Source organism: Mustela erminea, chromosome 3, assembly GCF_009829155.1.
Source record: "Mustela erminea isolate mMusErm1 chromosome 3, mMusErm1.Pri, whole genome shotgun sequence".
Classification (NCBI taxonomy): Eukaryota; Metazoa; Chordata; class Mammalia; order Carnivora; family Mustelidae; genus Mustela; species Mustela erminea.
The window spans coordinates 119,007,348-119,025,196 of record NC_045616.1 but is presented as its reverse complement, the minus strand read 5'-3'; the positions used below and the strand labels follow the sequence as shown (position 1 = coordinate 119,025,196).

Sequence of the window (17,849 nt, the reverse complement as noted above, 5' to 3'; positions counted from 1 at the left end):
AATCAGTCAGCCTCCAGCAGAGCCCTGTGTCCTGGGCCCAGAGCCTCCATAGGAGTGAAATCCCCTGCACGGCCCTGAATAATTGGGAAGGGAAGCACTTTTCTAGATCTTTCCTTGGAGAAGTTTCTTCGACTTCACTAAGCATCACTCGGGAGCCCATTCACCAGGCAGATGCAGGCTCCACCCCCAGAGATTTTGATTCAGTGCAGCTGGGGCAGGGGCAGCCCTGGCGGGCTTGTAAACCGCGTGGGTGCACTGGCACTGGCAGCCAGAGGACACGCTGCTGAAAGGAGCATTTCTCAATCTGTTTTGATCATGGGCCACAGTTAGAAATACACTGGACATCTCAATCCGGTACTCAAACACACACCCATGCAGCAGGATTAAAACACTTTTCCTGAAGAAGTTATTTTTCACTTGGAATGCACCCTGACAGTCAGTATTCTTATTTGGTTCATTTTACAGATACACTGAATCAGTTTCATGAACCACCTATGGATCGTGTCTTGCAGCTTAGAAAAAGGCAAAAACGCTGCTTTCTCTCCTGGAAGAAAACTCTGTTTGATGAAGCCTGAACCCTAGGCAGCTGCCAGCCTCCACTGGCCCTACCAGGGTCCACTCTCCAAGCCTTGAACTTGACTGCTGGCCCAAGCAGACAGGCCCCTAAGCACAGCCCATTTGCCCCTTATGGCAGATCATCTTCCCCGATCGCTGGCATACCCTCCCTAGCTTCTTCGCAGAAGGAACATTGAAGAACAAAGCCAACCAAAGCTTAAAATTCTGGTTGGTAGGTTGAGCAGAGTGAATCAGCTTCTTCCTGACTGAAAGGGGACCATGAAAGGCCATCCAGTTAGGGAGCCCACCCGCCATCTTGAATCCCCTAGCCTAGAGCATTCCTGCAGAGCAGAGGTCTGCCAGGCCCCGCTTGCACATGTCAGGTCATGAGGGACTCATGACATAGCCCATTCCCTCTTCAGTAGTTGCCACCATTGGAAGAATTGAGCTGAGCTCTCACAGGGAGGGCCACTCAGCCACCAACCATAGCTACGAAGTTCTGAGAAACTCTCAGCAACACGTGCCGGGATGCCTAACTACTTTGGGCCACAAGTCAAGGTTAGGACCTGCAAGGTAGAGCCTGACAGGCTAGGACAGGAGGTCTCCCCGAAGAAAATGAGCCTCTCTCCACCATAGTGCCAACCATTACAGGCGACCGTGCTGAGCGCCTCTAGCTGTCACGGTGTCTGGTACTCAGCCACCTGAGACTCGGAGCCCCTTCTCCCTGTTTCACAAAGAACACTGGGGCTCAGAGACATTATTTATGTGGCTCACAGGCAGCACGGCTGGGATGGGAGGGCTGGCCCATCTTTCTTAAAGCCTGCGCTCTCCCTTCTTCTTGAGATTCTCAAATTCCAGTGTTCAGAGAATTCACTCAGGGCACATTAAAAATGTGAGTAAGCTGCAGAGTGGGGTCCCGCCTCCCTAACGGGGATCTCTTGGCTTCTTCAGACCGTATCGCTCGGAACCGCAAGACCATCGTGTGCCCGATGATTGACGTGATTGACCACGATGACTTCCGGTACGAAACACAGGCGGGGGATGCCATGCGGGGCGCTTTTGACTGGGAGATGTACTATAAGCGGATCCCAATTCCTCCAGAACTGCAGAAAGCTGACCCCAGCGACCCATTTGAGTAAGTACAAGCGACCCAGGCTGGTCCCAGTGGCTGACCCGGTGACCCCTTCCCAACACACCCAACTCAGGATCACCCCCTCCCCCAAGAGTGTGGAACATGGGGACAGGGCCAACATCCCCAACAGGAAGCGCAGCCCCTCCTAGCCTGTCCCAGAGCCTCAGCTCAGGGACCTCCCAGCTGGCCACCTCTTCCTTGTCCACGTCTGTGGTTGGCCAGACGGCCCATAGGGGTGAGCCCAGTGGCTTTGTCCCTTAAGTCTAGTGCACAATCGTAATCCCTGTCAGCAGCACCAGCAGCACAGGCTGAACCCTTGCTAAGTGCCAGCTGAATGCTGAGCACGTTGTGTGCAGGTCCTCTTTAACCCCCCACAACCACAGGTAGTCAGAATTATTCTCCATCTTGTCCAAGCAGGGACACAAAGGCTCTAGGGGGTGAGGCAGCTTTCCCAGCTCAAGTGGGTCAAGGCTAGATACGCACGCAGGTCTGTCTGCCTCTGGAGCCAGGTCTCCCATCCTTTAGTTACACTCTCTCGGAAAGATTAGGGAAGTGTTCGGGAAATCACAGCTTGTCCCATGGTAGAAGTTTGGAGTGTGTGGAGTGGACCTGTAATATCCTAGAATGTGAAAGCCAAGGGGACCACTAGGTAATGGACTACAGCCCCTTGCAGATGGGGAGACTGAGGCCCCAGGGAGGGAGGGTGCAGCTGACTTACACAGTAAGTTAGCAGCCAGACCAGAATTAGAGCCAGGGCCTCTCAGGCGCCCGTCCTGTGCTGTCCTGTGGGCCACTCTGGCTCCCCTGCTGGAGGTGTGGAAAAACCTGTGGAAAGCCAATACCCAGCTTCCTGGCTGTATTAGTTTCCTAATTATAAATGATCACAGATTTACTGACTTATTAAAACAACACATATTTATTCTGAGTTCTGGAGCTCAGACGTCTGAAAAGGAGTCTTCCTGAGCTAAAGTCACCGTATTGGCAGGGCTGTGTCCCCTTTGGATGCTCTAAGGAGGAATCCACTTGCTTGCACTTCCTAGTTTCTAGAGGCTGCTCACTCCTTTGGCTCTTGGCTCCTTTCTCCATCTTCAAAGTCAGCAGCATAACACCTCCAAGTCTCCCTCTCTCCCCCTTCCCCCCACCCCTCCCTCTCAATCCCTCCCCCCTCCCACTCCTTCTCCCTCCTCCATCCATCTTTCATCATCACATCCCCTTCTCTCACTCTGGCCCTCCTTTCATGTCCGAGGACCCCTGTGATTGCACTGGGACCACCAGGACAATCTCCCCATCTCAGATCCTTCACCTAATTATATTTGCAAAGTCTCTTTGCAAATATGACGTATTCCAGGGTTCCAGGAGGTTGGCATTGGCTTCTTTGGGGACCATTATCCTGTGTACCACACCTGCTTAAGCACAGTTTAACCCCAGTGAACCCCAGCTTCCCTGTGCCCCACGCTTCCCATCTGAGAAGGGGGTCATTACTTGTCCACATACAATCTTCACCAAGGTGCCCTGGGTGGGGTACGGTTCTCCACCTTTGCCTGATGCAGACCCTGCTGCTCACAGAGGACATGAGACTTGCCCAAGGTGACATGGGCTAGAGAAAACAGACTTTTCGGGGTGACCAGAACCCCTTTTGGCTTGAACTCGTACTGTAAGCTGACTTGTAGGCCCTACATTTGAAATGTGTGTAAAGATGGGTCTCGCATGTTCATCTTCTCAGTGCAGGATGAGGAAAGAGTAAGTCCATTCCCCACAGCTGCTTAGTGGCAGAGACCACCTCTGGTTTCCTCCGGGGCTCTCCCCCGTGTCTCCCAGTAGGCATCAGGCCTGCCCTAGGGCAGTGGCGCTCAACCCTGGTTGCACACTGGTGTCATCTGGGGAGTTTGTCAAACAAACAAACAAAACCCACCAGCCACCCAAGCCCAGTTGCACTGGATTCTGGGGCTGGGATTCAGTATCCATGCTCCTTAAAGCCCCAGGGGATGCTGGTGTGCAGCCACAGTTGAGAGCCATTGGCCTAGATGCTTCCTGAGCGACTCTCCACCTGTTGTATCCTGATTCTTTCCAGAAGTGTCTTTTCTGTAACTGTACTTGGACAAAACCCAGGGGGAGGCCACTGGAAAAATCCGGGTCATTTTCTGCACACCCCTCCACGGGGCCAGCCAGCAGGCAGTCTGTAGGCACAGGGCAGTAGGATGATGTTTAAAGGACCCGGGCTTTGGTGGCAGCCCCTGCTGGAACCGAGCCTCGTCCACTTAGTGCCTGCCCTTGAGCGGAGAAGGTAGCATTTCTGAATTTCAGATTTCTCCATCTGAAAGGGTGGCTAGGAATAGAGTTTTGCGAGAGTCGGAGATGAGGTCGGGAAAGCGAGTGGTAGACACTAGACACAGAGTTGTTGTCATTGTTGCTGAACACAGCAGAAAACAGACGGGGCCAGAGGGGAGGCCTCCCTCTGGAGGCGAGCCTCAGGCATCTAAATGCCTTAAGGCTAATATCCTCCCGGTTCCACAGCAGCTCCTTGGCCTCTGACCCTGGTTTCCACCCAGGCTGATTTCCCTATACAGAGTCTTGGGTTTGATGTCCCCTGAACCACAAGGCTCCAAAACATTCCCTGCCCCTCCAAGCGGGGTGTTTGCGGCTCCTGCCAAGAAAACCCCAAACCGCACAACCTGCAACCTGCAGGAGACAAAGGAAAGTTGATACTAGACACCTTATTTTTCATAATACTGGGTACTTTCAGAAATATAACAGCAATGCGAGCTTGGAAACAAGCTATGCGTTCATTGTGTAGATGGGCAGACCAGCCCAGAGGTGTGCAGTCAGCACTGTCCGTATATAATGCGAGCCGCAAAAGTACTTTCAAATTTCCTAGTGACCACATAAAAAAGGTAAAGAGAAGCAGCTAAGATTCATTTTTGTAATATACTCTGCGTGACCCAGTATACCTAGAATAGTCTCATTTTAACATGTGACCCACACTTCAAAATTGGGTTTGTTTTTTTTTAAGATTTTCTTTTTAAGTCATCTCACACCCGGCATGGAGTTCAAACTCTCAAGCCCAAGGTCAAGAGTTGCAAGTCCCACTGACTGAGCCAGCCGGGCGCCCCTGAATTTACTAATGAGGCCTTCCCTATTTTTTTTTCCACACTATGTCTTGGAAATCCAGGACGTATCTTACGCTTCCAACACATCTCAGTTCAGAGTAGCCACATTCCAGGTGTTTGGCAGCTGCGCATGGCCTGTGGCTGCTGTACCAGGCGACACAGGGTTAAGTGGTTAAACGCTTTGTCTCAGATCCCACCAAAGGTAAAGGAGAGAGGAAGCTGGAGGACTGGCTTCCCGACTCCGATCCCCTGTGCTGGTCACGCATCACCTGCCTCTTAATGGCTCCTGCCTGACAGGAAGAATTGTTTTGTGGCCCTGAGGGGTGTGGGTTCTGGCAAAGATTCAAGATTCAAAACCTTCTTGGTAGCTGTGAAGCCTTGAGCAAGTTACCTGTCTGTGCTCTGGTTTCTATATGCATCAGCAGGGTGAGAAGGACAAGGCCTATCTCAGGAGGTCAACACGAGGAGTAGCCGTCTTATTAAAAAATTAGTTCAGGCAAGCACCTGCCACATTTGAGCCCTCAGTGAATATTCAAGGGGCTTTTCTTTGAAACGAGTCCCTCCTCTGCTGTCAAGGCTCACCTGCTAAGGGAAGCTTGGAAGGCATGTGGGGTAGCTACGTTCTTTTTCAATCAGCCCAATTTCCATGAGCTTGCAGTTCCCAAGGCCAGGAGGTGGTGGGAAGTTGCTGCTGGAATGTTATCTGGTCTGAGGGTTTGGAGCTTTTCAGTGGAGCCTGACAAGGACATGGCAACTCTGAGAGATCTTCCCTCAGCAAATACTGGTAGCCCTCTCAAGGACCAGGCCTGTGAGACACTGCAGGCAGGCTGCAGTCTGGCATCCCCCTTGGGCGTGGCATGATGCCATGCTGACGTCTTGTTGCCCATGGTGCCCCAATTTATCATCCCTGTGCTCCTGCTCCTGGGGTTTTCCTCTCCAGGGTTCCTTCTTCTCCCTTCACTTCCCACTTGTCCAAACCCACCTCGAATGCCACCCCGCAAGCACCCTTCCTTGACTCTTGCCCCAGCCTCCCTCCTCACCTCCCAAGATCTGGAAGCAGACAGTCCCTCCTTTGGTGTTCCCGTAGTGCTCTCTGCACCTGCCAGAGACCCTTGTTACCCCGCACCGGTCTTCTGGATCCTACTATCCTGACGAGGCTGCCCACCCACAGTAGCATCCCCTGAAGTCCCAGGTCAACTCTGATTTACCTCCACATTCCCCCAGCACCTACAGCTCAGCTGGCACTCAGTGATTAGAGCAATGAGGCAGTGAATGTGTGCAGTTAGCTGTATCCCAATTTAACAGAGAGAACAGAGACTGTGTCCTCTTCTGCAAACTCTCAGCAGAATAGATGTCCAGTGCTGGGCTGACTGAGAATCACCCAAGGAACCTGTCTGAAAACACACAGTCCTCGGCTTCATCCCCCAGGGACTGCTTCAGAGGTCTGGAGGAGGGCCCAGCAAGCTGTGTTTTTGTCTTCTCTCTAAGAGATTCCACACCCAGACAGGCTTGGAGGGACCTGATTGAGACAACTGAATGCATGGGAGAACCAGAGAGGCATGGCCAATGAAGCTGCAAGGCCCACGTTCCTATGATTCCCTCTCGCAAATAAGGGCTGAAAGGAGCTTTGGATCAGTTCCGTTAAAAGGTAGCATTTAAGAAGGGTTGTTACGGCCAAGATAGAAGACAGCCTGAGCCCTCCCTTGGAAGGGCCTTGGATTCCCCACTAGACATGTGGGCTGTGCTCACAGGGCAGTGTGCCAGCACCATCCCGGGGGAGCAGCAGTGTCCGCTCACACTCAGAGCACTGGGGCGTTTGGTTTTCACACCACACTCTTCTTCCCTGACAGGTCTCCCGTGATGGCCGGTGGACTGTTCGCTGTGGATCGAAAATGGTTCTGGGAACTGGGCGGGTATGACCCAGGCCTGGAGATCTGGGGAGGGGAGCAGTATGAAATCTCATTCAAGGTGAGCCACCTTCTTGGATGCCCCCTTCTCCCTGCCGCACCCCTCGGCATCTGTCCTGAGCCTGGAAAGCCTGGACCCTCAGGGTTCTGCAGCTCCTATTGCTCAAGTGAAGAAGTCGGGGGCCATGGGCCACTCCTTGTTGTGTGTGATAGTGGACATGGGGTGCCTTCTCAGGCTGCCATAGACCAGCCTTAACCACGGCTCTTACACTGGCCACTTCTTAGGACGGCAGCGTTAGAATAAGACAGGTCTCACTTCCGGTGAGGATGGTGTCATGTCTCCCAGTGAGAGACACAGCGAACCAGCTGTGGGAACAGAAACCAGGACAAGCAGGATACGCAGGTTTAAGGGAGTCCTGTGCTCCGAGGATGTCTTCTGGCCTGCCAGATCCTGAGGTGGCCTGAGTGCTTCCTGGCCACACCTCTCAGGTTTTCCTTTTTGTATCCACCACTGCTGGAGTGGGCTGTAGAGACCAGTCGTGGTCAAGAGCCCAAGTTGTGGACTTAGAAAACTGTGGTTTCAGATCCCAACTTCACTTCTCACTGTGGTTTCAAATCCCAGCTCCACTTCTCAGGAGTGATTTAGGCCAAGTTCCATTAGCTTTCTTTCCTCATCTGAAATAAGAGAATAATGATACTACCTACCGTACAGACCTGTTGTGAAGATTGAATGAGGTAATATCTTAGAAGTGCTTAACATACAACCTGGGGACACAACCAGCAAGAATTGGTAGAATTTTTTAAAGAACCAGTGAGGGGCGCCTGGGTGGCGCAGTTGGTTAAGCGTCCGACCCTTGGTTTGGGCTCAGGTCATGTTGCCTGGGCCCAGCAGTCAAGCCCCACATCTGGCTCTGCGCTCAGCGGGGAATCTGCTCGAGATTCTTTCCCCGCTCCCCTTCTCCTCCTCCCCTGCTCCCTTACATGGGTGGGGGCACGCACATATTCTGTCTAAAATAATTAAACAACAACAACAAATGTTTAAAAAAAAAAAAAGATCCAGCGAATAAACATTTACCCTATACCAGCCCATGTGCTTTAGAAGCTTGGACCATGGTAGTAGGGAAATGGTGGTTACTAGTTAGCTACCCACATTTCTAGGGCCACTTTCTCTCCTTCACTTGTGGGATTCCACATTGAGTCAGGTGAAGAAGAGAGGCTTGGCCCCTCTGAGGAAAGGGTTAGCTTATTCTGTGCCCTTGCAGCCGGCCAGGGCCTGCTGCTAACATCCCCGGGAGCCCTGGGAGGGCATATCCCCACCCACAGGGGATGGCCAGTAGCAGCATTGCTGGGAAAACACAACCCCCATGCACCCCCCGCCCCCAGCTTGGGCCCCAATTTTTTATGCAAGAGACCGTTGTCTCAGTGATTGAGACTTCGGTGATGGGGTCACATCCCAGCTCTGCCTCTTCCGACCAGCTATGTGATCTTGGATAAGGAAGGCTCACCTCTCCGAGCTTCAGTTTCTGCTTCCACAAAATGAGATTAATGATATTTGAATCCTCGCGGGGCCGAGCAGAAAACTAAATGTGACCATGCTGGTTGGGTGCTCCTGAACAACATCCCAAAGTCTGTTTTCATTCTCGACATCATTACTGTCACTGCGCGCACTACTACTTGAGCCTTTCAGAACCGGGGAACGTAAACCCTTCCTTGGCAAGGAAACAACCTGGAATTCTGCCACATTATTTTGGTTTGAAGGGCGATCTGTGTTTGTTTTACCTCCGGAGTTCTCAGCTGTCTCCGTAAGGGGCCTGGCCCCTAAACTAACAGTCGTGTCCAGGGCTGATAGTCGAAGTATTTAACAGCACCAACCTGGTTGGGTCCAAGCACCAACCAGTCAGAGTGGACGCCAGCTGCAAACAGGTCTGTGTCCCCTCTGATGTGCAACAGCTGGGTTTTGGCCCTGCTCATAGCTGACAGGACACTGTGCCAAGGCCTTCACACGTGCTGGCTTATTTCATCCTCCCAGCATCCCTAGCAGAGTGATGTCATCATTATGCCCATTTCACAGGCAGGGAAGTGGGGCTCAGACCAAGGCCCCACATAGGTGGAGTAATGGAACCAGGACCTGGCCCCAGGTGTGCCTGACTGCAGAGCCCGCACTCTGACCTGCCACGTTTCCTAGGCCTCTGTGGAGACAGGAGAGGGAGAGAAGGACACTTGAGAGGAAAACAAGCCTGTGAAGTTGACCACAGTCTTTCCCCCTTTCATCTGTTTTTGCCCTGCTCCTGGGGTTATTATTAATTTACTGGGATATTCTACAGCCTCTCAGTGAAGTGAATTAATGACAGTCTAAGTAATAAATAGCAAAGAGGTTTCCTCTCACAGCCAACTCCGATGTGCTCAGGGATAGGGGCTACCCAGCACTGTGTCACTGTGTATTCCAAAGCTGCAGCCAAGCTAATCAGGAAAGGCAGTGATTGATTAGTGATGTCTGCCATGGGTGCAGGCCTAGCAAGTGATGGCACAGATGTCATTCGTTTCATATCCCTAGGCCATGCGGTCTCGTTTCCAAATGTCACATCTTTATGGGTACAGTGAAACCACACACAGGGAATCCAAAGAGTTGTAACCTCACAATTCCTCAATCCGGCAAACAGTCTTGACTTATGAAGTTTCCTACCAAGTGTGTGCCCAGAAGTGGGCACACCTGTGTTCTGAGCGCTCACCAGAATGGAAATGGCAGTAGGATAGGAATGTGTGTGTGTTTCACTCACTGCTGTATCCCAGGTCCCTAAAGGATTGCCTGACATAGACAAGGCACTCAATAACTGTGTCGGTGTGTCAAACAGAGCCATTGTGTCACTGGCCAGAAACCAACCCCCATGGTCAAGAAGTCCCGGTTCAGAAACGCCCTCCCTGGAGAAGAGTGAACAGAGAAGGCTTTGCACAAAGGAATCCTAAACCCAAAAAGACTTCATTCTGTGGGTTTCAAAGACCCATCTAATGATGCTCATCAGGCAATTACAGCAGAACAAATGGCATTTTTCTCCACACAGTTTATTTACAAAAGACTCGGTAATGAAGCCATATTGGAAGTCTCTCACCCAGGAGAGGGAAGGAGGCTGGTTCCTGTTTCATTTGATCCAATTAATGTCTCTCTTCTCGAGGGGAAAGTGTTCTGTGTAATGAGGAGGTGCCCAGGTCTGGATGGGAGACTGGCCTCCCTCAGTTTTCTCTCTCCTGGCTTGGAGAGTGTGGGTTCCCAGAGCCCGTGATGGCTCATCTCCAGCGCATTGTCCCCCAAGCCCCCGCGGAAGGCCTGCCCGCCAGGCTGAGGGGACAGGAAAGCCCATTCATGTGCCAGAGACGCCTCCCTGTGATGCCAGGTGTTCCATTTCAGCCAGAGCGGAACGTTTTGAAAGGGCGGTATTCCCTCTGCTTCATCTCTGCTGAGACCCGTTTTCTTCTTGGTGACAGAGAAAAGAGAATGGTCTGAAAGGCTCAAGTGTATTTTCAGAAATTAAGATAAATTGATATGCGCCATCGGGACTGATGAATTAATACTTTGGCTCCTATTCCAGAGTAGGCCATCTATCCTGATGGGAAAACCCTAGAAGAGGTATTCTGAAGGCTCTGAAATTTCTGGAAGAGTCATTGATTTTTTTTTTCTCACTCTTTCTCTCAGCCAGGAGAGATTTTGTTTCTAAAAGGCACAGTCAGACGATCAAAGTTCTCCAGGTTTGCAGTTAGAATCTTCCCTGGTCCTAGTGGCTGGTTAAATGTTGAACTCCATAGCCTGCCTGTACCTGCCTCTGTGAGCTGACCCCTGCTTGTCCGTCGAACCTCCCCCTGTCCTCTTGCCCCATTGCCTTAGTCTGCACTCTTGGTTACAGATGACCCAAATCCTAGTCAATCTGATTTCAGTGAAAAATCGGAATCAGTTGGCTCAAACGGTGGAAATTCCAGGACGGACCTTTCAGGCTTGGCTGGATCCAGGGGACTGTATCCATCTCCTCTGGCCTCCATCTCTCTCAGTCCCTTGACTCTGCTTTCATCCAGGCAGGCTTTCTCTTGTGGAAATACCCAGCATCCCACTGGAAAGAGAGTTTGTCTTTCCCATCATTCCTGCAGAAATCCCCAAGTTGAGTCTCACTGGCCTGCTGGTTCCGTGCCCATCCTGGAGACAGGAAAGTGGGGTTGTGCCGATTCCCCAGAGGAGAGTCCAGGGCCTCTATCTAGAAGGAGAATGGATGTGGGGCAGAGCAAACCACAGATGTCCACACAGATGTGTGTGCCCAGCCATATGGAACTACTCACAAGCTCTGTGCTCATATGTCAAGTCATCTTTGGAAGCACACTGTTCACACTTCTTGAAACGCCTTTCCTTCATCTGGCCAGCCCACATGCAGCCTTACCTGAGCTCCCTGTGCTGGCTAGGGTCCACCCCAACGTCAATCCTGGCTTGCCTCTGGATTCCTCTCTCTGACATGACCCAAGGGATGGCCTGTCTTCCCCACTGGACTGTGAGCTCCCTGGCGGTTATCTCTAGACCCAGTGTCTGGCCCATAGTAGGTATTTTAAATAACTGAGTGGCATCAGTTCATATCTGACAAAACTTCCTTCGCCCAGACTTATATCACCATCTTTGGGTAACGGTGATATGGTGGGAAGGGTACTCAGCAAGAAGGCAGGGCACTGGCTTCTCATCTTGGCTCTCCATCCATCCATCTGGGGGCCCTAAACCAATTGCTTGACCTCTCTGGCCCTCACATCCCTGACAGTGCTGTTATACCTTTGCTTCCTATCCCGTGAGATAGAATCAAATAAGATGCCGTGGGGCAAGCCCTTGGACTTACATAGGTACAGGGGTGGCTTGGTAGAAGTAGTAGCAGTAGGATGAGCCAGAAGGAGGACTGCCCAGTATCTCTGGGAGGCCACGGTTAGGCTGTCTTCAACTCTGAGATCCAGGAGAAAGGAAGTATCCGCAGGACAATATGTACGAGCCTGCAGGAGAGAGGAGGGCTTTGCAACATGGTAAGTGGACAGCTCGTGGGAATAGCAATTTGGCAAAATCTGTTCCATGCCAAAGCAAGCACATTCTTTGACCTAAAATTCCACACCCAGGAGTTTGTACAAGAGAGACAGCTACAAGGATGAGCAAAGATTTAGGTAGAAGCTATTTATTGAGACCTTACTTACAATAGGGAACGATGGAAAATGACCCAAATGTACATCCTACAGGTATAAGTAAGTTAGAACACACCTAAACAATGGAATAGTATAAAAAGTTAGATGCCTCCAAAATTAAGTTTAAACCGAAGTGAAAGATAGTATATATGTAATATGATCTCATGTTTAGTGTTTAAAAATATGAGGAAGGCAAACCAGCAAACAAAATCCCAGAGACTCTCCTCAATGCCAAGTAGTATTTCCTGGGCGCACACACTAGAAATGTGTGGGGCTCCCTGCACAGCACTGGGCACACACTGCCCTTCAGCCTCCATGATACACCCAAGGTGCTGCTCTGATTTTCTTCTTTTTGTAGACAAGGAGACTGAGACTCGGGTTAAGCCACTTCCACAGAATCACACAGCTGGAACGGGGAGGCCAGCCCTGCTTGTTGGACTCAGACGCAGCCTGGCTCTGACCCACAGGGCCATGAAGGGTTCCTGTCCCTCACGGCATCAGGGGTAGGAGAGCTCCAGATGCGGCCATCCCCTTCTACTGATGTGTTTCTGTAACAATGAATATGTTCATCATAAGTACTTATCACTTCTATAATCAGGAAAAAATTAAGTTGTGTTTTTTTGTTTTGTTTTTTTTTTTAAACTAAGAAGGGAAAAATGTTAGTTTTTCAGCCCTCCCAGCACCCTTTCACCATATATACCCCACTGCTGTGTCTGGGCCATTTGCAAGTTCAGGGATGAGGGTTCCCACTGAGGCAGGACTCCAGGGAAGGCAGTGACAGTGAGGAGACCCCAGGGAAGGACTGAACGCCCTGAGCTCAGGAGCGGGGCTCAAGAAGGCAGAGGCAGCAGCCACTACCCTATAGGAGGGAGAGACGGACATCCTGAGGCTCCCCTGGGGCAGGCTCATGTTAGCAAGGGAGTAACGGAATGCCACACGAGGAGACGGGAGACAGCCTTGTTGGAGAGGGAAAGCCATCACGTTTGAGTAGAGACAGGAGCGTCAGGGGGCCTGGCTTTGCTTTGTTGGATGTAGCTGTCAAAGCCCAACCCGGTCCCAGACTGCAGGTTTGGGGCAGATTTTCAAGAAGAAAATGCTCAGGTTTTCCTTCTGTACAACTCACAGCAGCATCAGGAGGATTAAATGGAAGAGTGTGGAAAGAAAGTAGGAGCACCCCCAGAAACTGGTTACAGTCGATGTTGTGACCGGACGTCTTTAGTGGTCCAGTGACTGGGCCAGGGTAACCTCGGCTAGATCCCGGGTGTCCTGATCCTGAAGAGCCCCGGGCTCACGTCACTCCCTGTGGTGGGAGAGTGGAGGAAAGGCGGCCCACCTAGAGAGAGGCCACTGTTACAGGCAGCGCCTGGAAGTCAGGTCCAGCCCCCAGGGGAGTTAAGGTACCGCCCAGGAGGGAGAAATGAGTTCCAGAGACCAGTCCAAGAGGCAGAAGGCAATCCGGGACCGCCATCCAAGCACCCGCATGCCAGCACCTTTCCCTATCTCTCTCCCCTCCCCCTTCCAGCCCCTCTGACTCAGACCAGCTGCGGTGTCGCTGCCGGGCCCCCGGCGCTAGCTCTTTGCTTCAGTGGGTTACCCAGGGATGCCGGGAGCATGCTGGCTGCACATTACCCCTGCCAGCCACAGGTTCCCAGCCTAAGAGCCGCCTCCTGGAAGCAGGGAGAGCATTCTGCTCATGTCTCTGAGCAGGCCCTTTGAAATCCCATGAACTTCTCTGTCTGCAGGGGCCTGCGAATTCCCCCATTCCTCCAGACACGTGGCTCAGAGGCCCGAGGCCATCTGTCCTACACGGCTAAGCAACCAGTACACACCTGTCTCTCCACGCCTCTTTCATCACTAAAAATGGCGAGAGCAGCTTCTTCAGAGCTTTGCTATAAGAACTAAATGGCATGGAATATTTATCTGGCCTAGAGCCAGGCGAAAAGGAGGCATTCAGTAAGTGATAGCTGCTCCCATCAGAACCCTTGTGTTACCACACCGCGGGATTAAGTACCTGGCGCACAGAGTCATGCCTTCTGGGTTCTGGTGCAGGCGCGATCAGCTAGTCACTGTGTAGCCTTGGGGAAGTGACCTAACCTCTCTGGACGTAGCTTCGTAGCTAACAGATGGGGATAGAATAATCCTTACTTCATAGTATAGGTGTTAACATCATGTTAGTCAAACGGTGTTAAACTTAGCTCAGGGCTTGGCACATAATAAATGCTTAGTAAACCGTGGCTATTAACGTTGGCATTGTTGCAGCTGATGTGATGGGGCTACAGGTGCAGGAAGGCAGGAAAGACAGGAGTGGAAAGAGCATGGAGGCTGACGAGACACAGGCCAAAGCCTCGGCTCCAGGCCCAGCTCTGGAGCAAACTCTCAGTGAGCCCTTGGATGTCTCCGTTGCCCTTTCTGCTGAAGCTGTATATTCACATCTGTAAGGGCACTAGTAATCCCAAGCTCACAGGGCTGTCTGTGTGAACTCACTAGTACCGTTATCTTGAGGGAGGCTGTCACTATTCCAGTATGTCCTGGTGCTCAGAGTGTGGGCCCCAGACCAGCATCTGAGAACTTGTTAGAAATGCAAATTCTCAGGCTCCACCCCAGACCTGCTGCGTTAGACACCCTAAGGGTAGGGACCGGCAGTCTATTTTAGCCAGCTTTCCAGGTGATTCTGACGTTCCCAAGGGTGAAAACTGTGGCTGTGATGAATACGCGGGGTCTTGTACAGAGAGAGCTCAGGCTTGGATGTGGAAGGACAGAGCAGACAGGGAGGCTGCCTGGCGGGTTGGCCAGCACATCCCAGCACCTTCCCCCAGCTATAGACTTGGGTCATTAGGTCCACGCTCGGCAGCGAGTTTCTAGTCCAGTTTTTCCAACAGGGTTTTAGAGCAAGGCTGACCAGTGACTAGGCCATGTGTAAATGAATGAATGAAAGAAGGAAAGGGAGGGAGGAAGTTAGTTAGTATGGCTGTATTACACATGGAAAGAAAGGCAAGGTGCTCCACGGAGCAGAAAAGTGAACGAACGGCATGTTCTCAGCGGCTTCCACAGCCTGAGTACAGGGCACGTAGAGAGGGCCGGAGGCGACCAAGAACAGAGGAACAGGTAGCAGAGAGCCTTGTTTGCAAGCCGGGGTGGGGGGGGGTACGGTTTGTTGCAGACAAGACAGGTGCTGATAGGGGGCTTGGCAGAAGACTGTAACAGGGTCAGGACCAGGCTTTAGAAAGATTAAACAGGAGAGGTGCAGACTCCCTGGAGGTCTCAGAGCTGCCTGGTTCTGGGGGAGCCAACCCTGGATTCCACTCTGGGCTCTGCCATTTTTGAGCGGAGGGACCTTGGATCCCTTGGATGAAGGTGTTTCATCTCCCCAGGCCTTGGGTTCCTCACATGTAGAAGTATAATAGCACCTTCCTCACTGGCTGGTTATGTGAGTGCTCTATTCAAAGTACGAGTCAAACCTCAGGGACCCTGCATCTTATCTGAATTTCTTTATTAGTTTAAGAAACAAAATCTAATGTAAGGCAGCTATCACCCATTTTTTTGCCAACTTGTCTATAAATACCTAAGGATATGGTTCAATTAGTCAAATACTTAATTTATTAATTCAGATACACATATGCTTAAAACTTAAAAACTATGCTTAAATTAAATACTTAATTTATTAATTTAGATACACATATGCTTAAAACTAATATTATATAATATTATTAATATTATGTAAAATATTAACTTAAAAGTAAATTCAGATGGTTTTTAAAAATCAAGTAAAACCAGTTTTTTCCCACTCTGTACCAGCTGCATCCAGTAACCATCTAAAACTACCATGAGTGGGGTCCTTCCATAGCTGGCAAGAGTCCCTGAAACAGCATCCCCTAATATATTTAAAATAAGGAGAGCCTGGGAAAAGACGGATGTGACACTGTTTCTTCTTTCCTGAGGGAAGTGCCCGCCAGCTCCCGTGCGCCGCGTACACATTGCTCACAGCCCTGTGCTTCGGGATTACCTCATTTCAGCCTCCTCACAACCCCAGGGGGCAAACACAAAACTTCATCCCATTTCACAGACAGGGAAACTGAGGCTTTCGGACTCCCAAAGCTTGCTTAAGAGCCTGGATTAGACCTCAGTCCTTACTCTAAAACCAAGCTCCTAACAGCCACCCTGGGCACCTTCTGAGCACACAGATGGCAGAATAACTGAGGGTAGTTATTGTTATTATTTTCCCCATGTACAACTAAATAGGGTTTGGACTCCCTAGAGGTCCCCAGCCAAAATGCCAAGAGTAGAAGCTGTTTCTGGCTGTCATCTTCTCCCGGCCATCAGCAGGTAGGACAGCCGCCCAGGCCTGGTGGCATCCAAGCAGCCGTGTCCTCAACAGAGGGAGGTCCCCCCAACAGGACGGGCCCTTCTGCCATGTGCTCTCTGGGACCTGGTGTGTCTTTCTGATGCATATCACCACTTGTTTCTTTACTCCTCAGTTTAGAAGATAAGAGCAAGTAATTGTCTTTTATAGACACTGTAATGAAGCCTGTCATCACACAAAAGAAGTTTGCTAATAAAATAAATCAAAGCAGCAATGAAAATGAATGGGGAGCAAGCTTTTACAATTAGGTTTGTACTCGTTCTGCAGGGGAGAAAGGCACCAAGAAACGGGCTGATGGTGTAGGGGCGGCGGGGGTGGTGTTTGCATACCCCTTGTGCTGAGGAGCCCGGCCCCCATGATAGGCAGCCATGTTCCCTGTGGGTGAGGAGGCCAGCGAGGGGCTGGACAGGGAGGGAGGGAAGGAAGCCGACAGAAGAAAGGGGCTGCAAATATGCCATCTCGTTGTTCTATGTGTGTCTGAACCCAAATATGTGGGGTCCCAGCCACATGTGGTTTGGCTGCTACAGGCTGTTCCCCACCCCCTTTGCCACCAGCTGGAGTCTTCTTCTGCTGTTGTGTTACCTTGGGGAGAGACAAGCACCCTGGGGCAGCCAGGCCCCCAGAGGTGCCCCATGGCTGTACCAGCCACCCTCCCCCCCGCCAGCCCTGTCATTCTCATCAGCTACAGGATCTGCCACTAAGTTAGAAAAACCTCTTCATGTCTCTGAGTCTCAGTTTTCTCCGTTTCGGAAATCAGGCCACGGGTTAGAAACCATGATGGTGTTGGGCAAAGGGGCAAATGCTGTATGATTTCAAGGTGGTGGTACTTCTCGTTCTTTTGCAAACAGAAATGATGAACATGGTCAAGGCTGCCATGCCCAGGCATCAAACTAAGTGCTTATCATGACTGTCCCATTACACGTGAGCACCCTGGTGAGGTAGTAGCGAGCTGTCACGCCCAGGTCACAGGAGACTGCAGCTCCCGTGAAGCCGCAGTGCCACAGGTGAAGGCCTGGTACCAACCACACTGCTGCACAAGGCAGCGCTGGGAATGGGGAGGGGTGTGTGCTCAGAGCCTCGGGCCATGGCTGTCCTGGGTCTGAGTGGCAGCTGTCTCAGCTGTGAAGGAAGGCGGGAGAGGGCCCTAACGGTATACCAGTGGGGGCCCAGGGCCATGAGCAGAACCACAGGACCTGGGATCAAGACCATCTGTGACCACATCCCACCCAGGGCGAGTCATGACCCCGTTCTGGGCCTTCAGCTTTTGTCATACTCCTGGAGGGAGAGTCCCCTCCAGTCTTGGGATCCTGCCAAATAACCAGCAAACACCACAGAGGTGCTGATCAGTGTGGAAGATGCTAAAGGGACTTGTGAAGAGTTGGGCATGCCCTACACTGGGCCCTTTCAGGCTGTTTGGGTGCTCCCAGAGGACTCGGGGGTTGACAGCAGCTTCAGCCAAACAGATCTCTGTATCTAAAGGCAGTTCCCATTCTCTTTCGGCTGTCGGTGGGTCATGGTCAAGGCAGGGAAGCTGAGGCGTAAACCCTTCCTCCCAAACCAGGACTCCTTCTGGGTTCCGGACGTCTCAGAATTCTGAG

The 17,849-nt window shown here is 51.4% G+C and overlaps 1 protein-coding gene across 2 annotated transcripts in view; it reads left to right on the top strand.

The window, feature by feature from the left end:
* Nucleotides 1–17,849, top strand: part of GALNT10 (polypeptide N-acetylgalactosaminyltransferase 10) — a 212,574-nt gene that overhangs the window by 171,478 nt on the left and 23,247 nt on the right. For both annotated transcript variants that reach the window (XR_004284156.1, XM_032337227.1), the window contains exons 6-7: nucleotides 1,507–1,690; nucleotides 6,645–6,762. Coding sequence is in view for 1 of the 2 variants with exons in the window: in XM_032337227.1 (XP_032193118.1) it covers nucleotides 1,507–1,690; nucleotides 6,645–6,762 (302 nt within the window). In the remaining variant the exon portion in view is untranslated. The remainder of the gene's footprint in view (nucleotides 1–1,506; nucleotides 1,691–6,644; nucleotides 6,763–17,849) is intronic.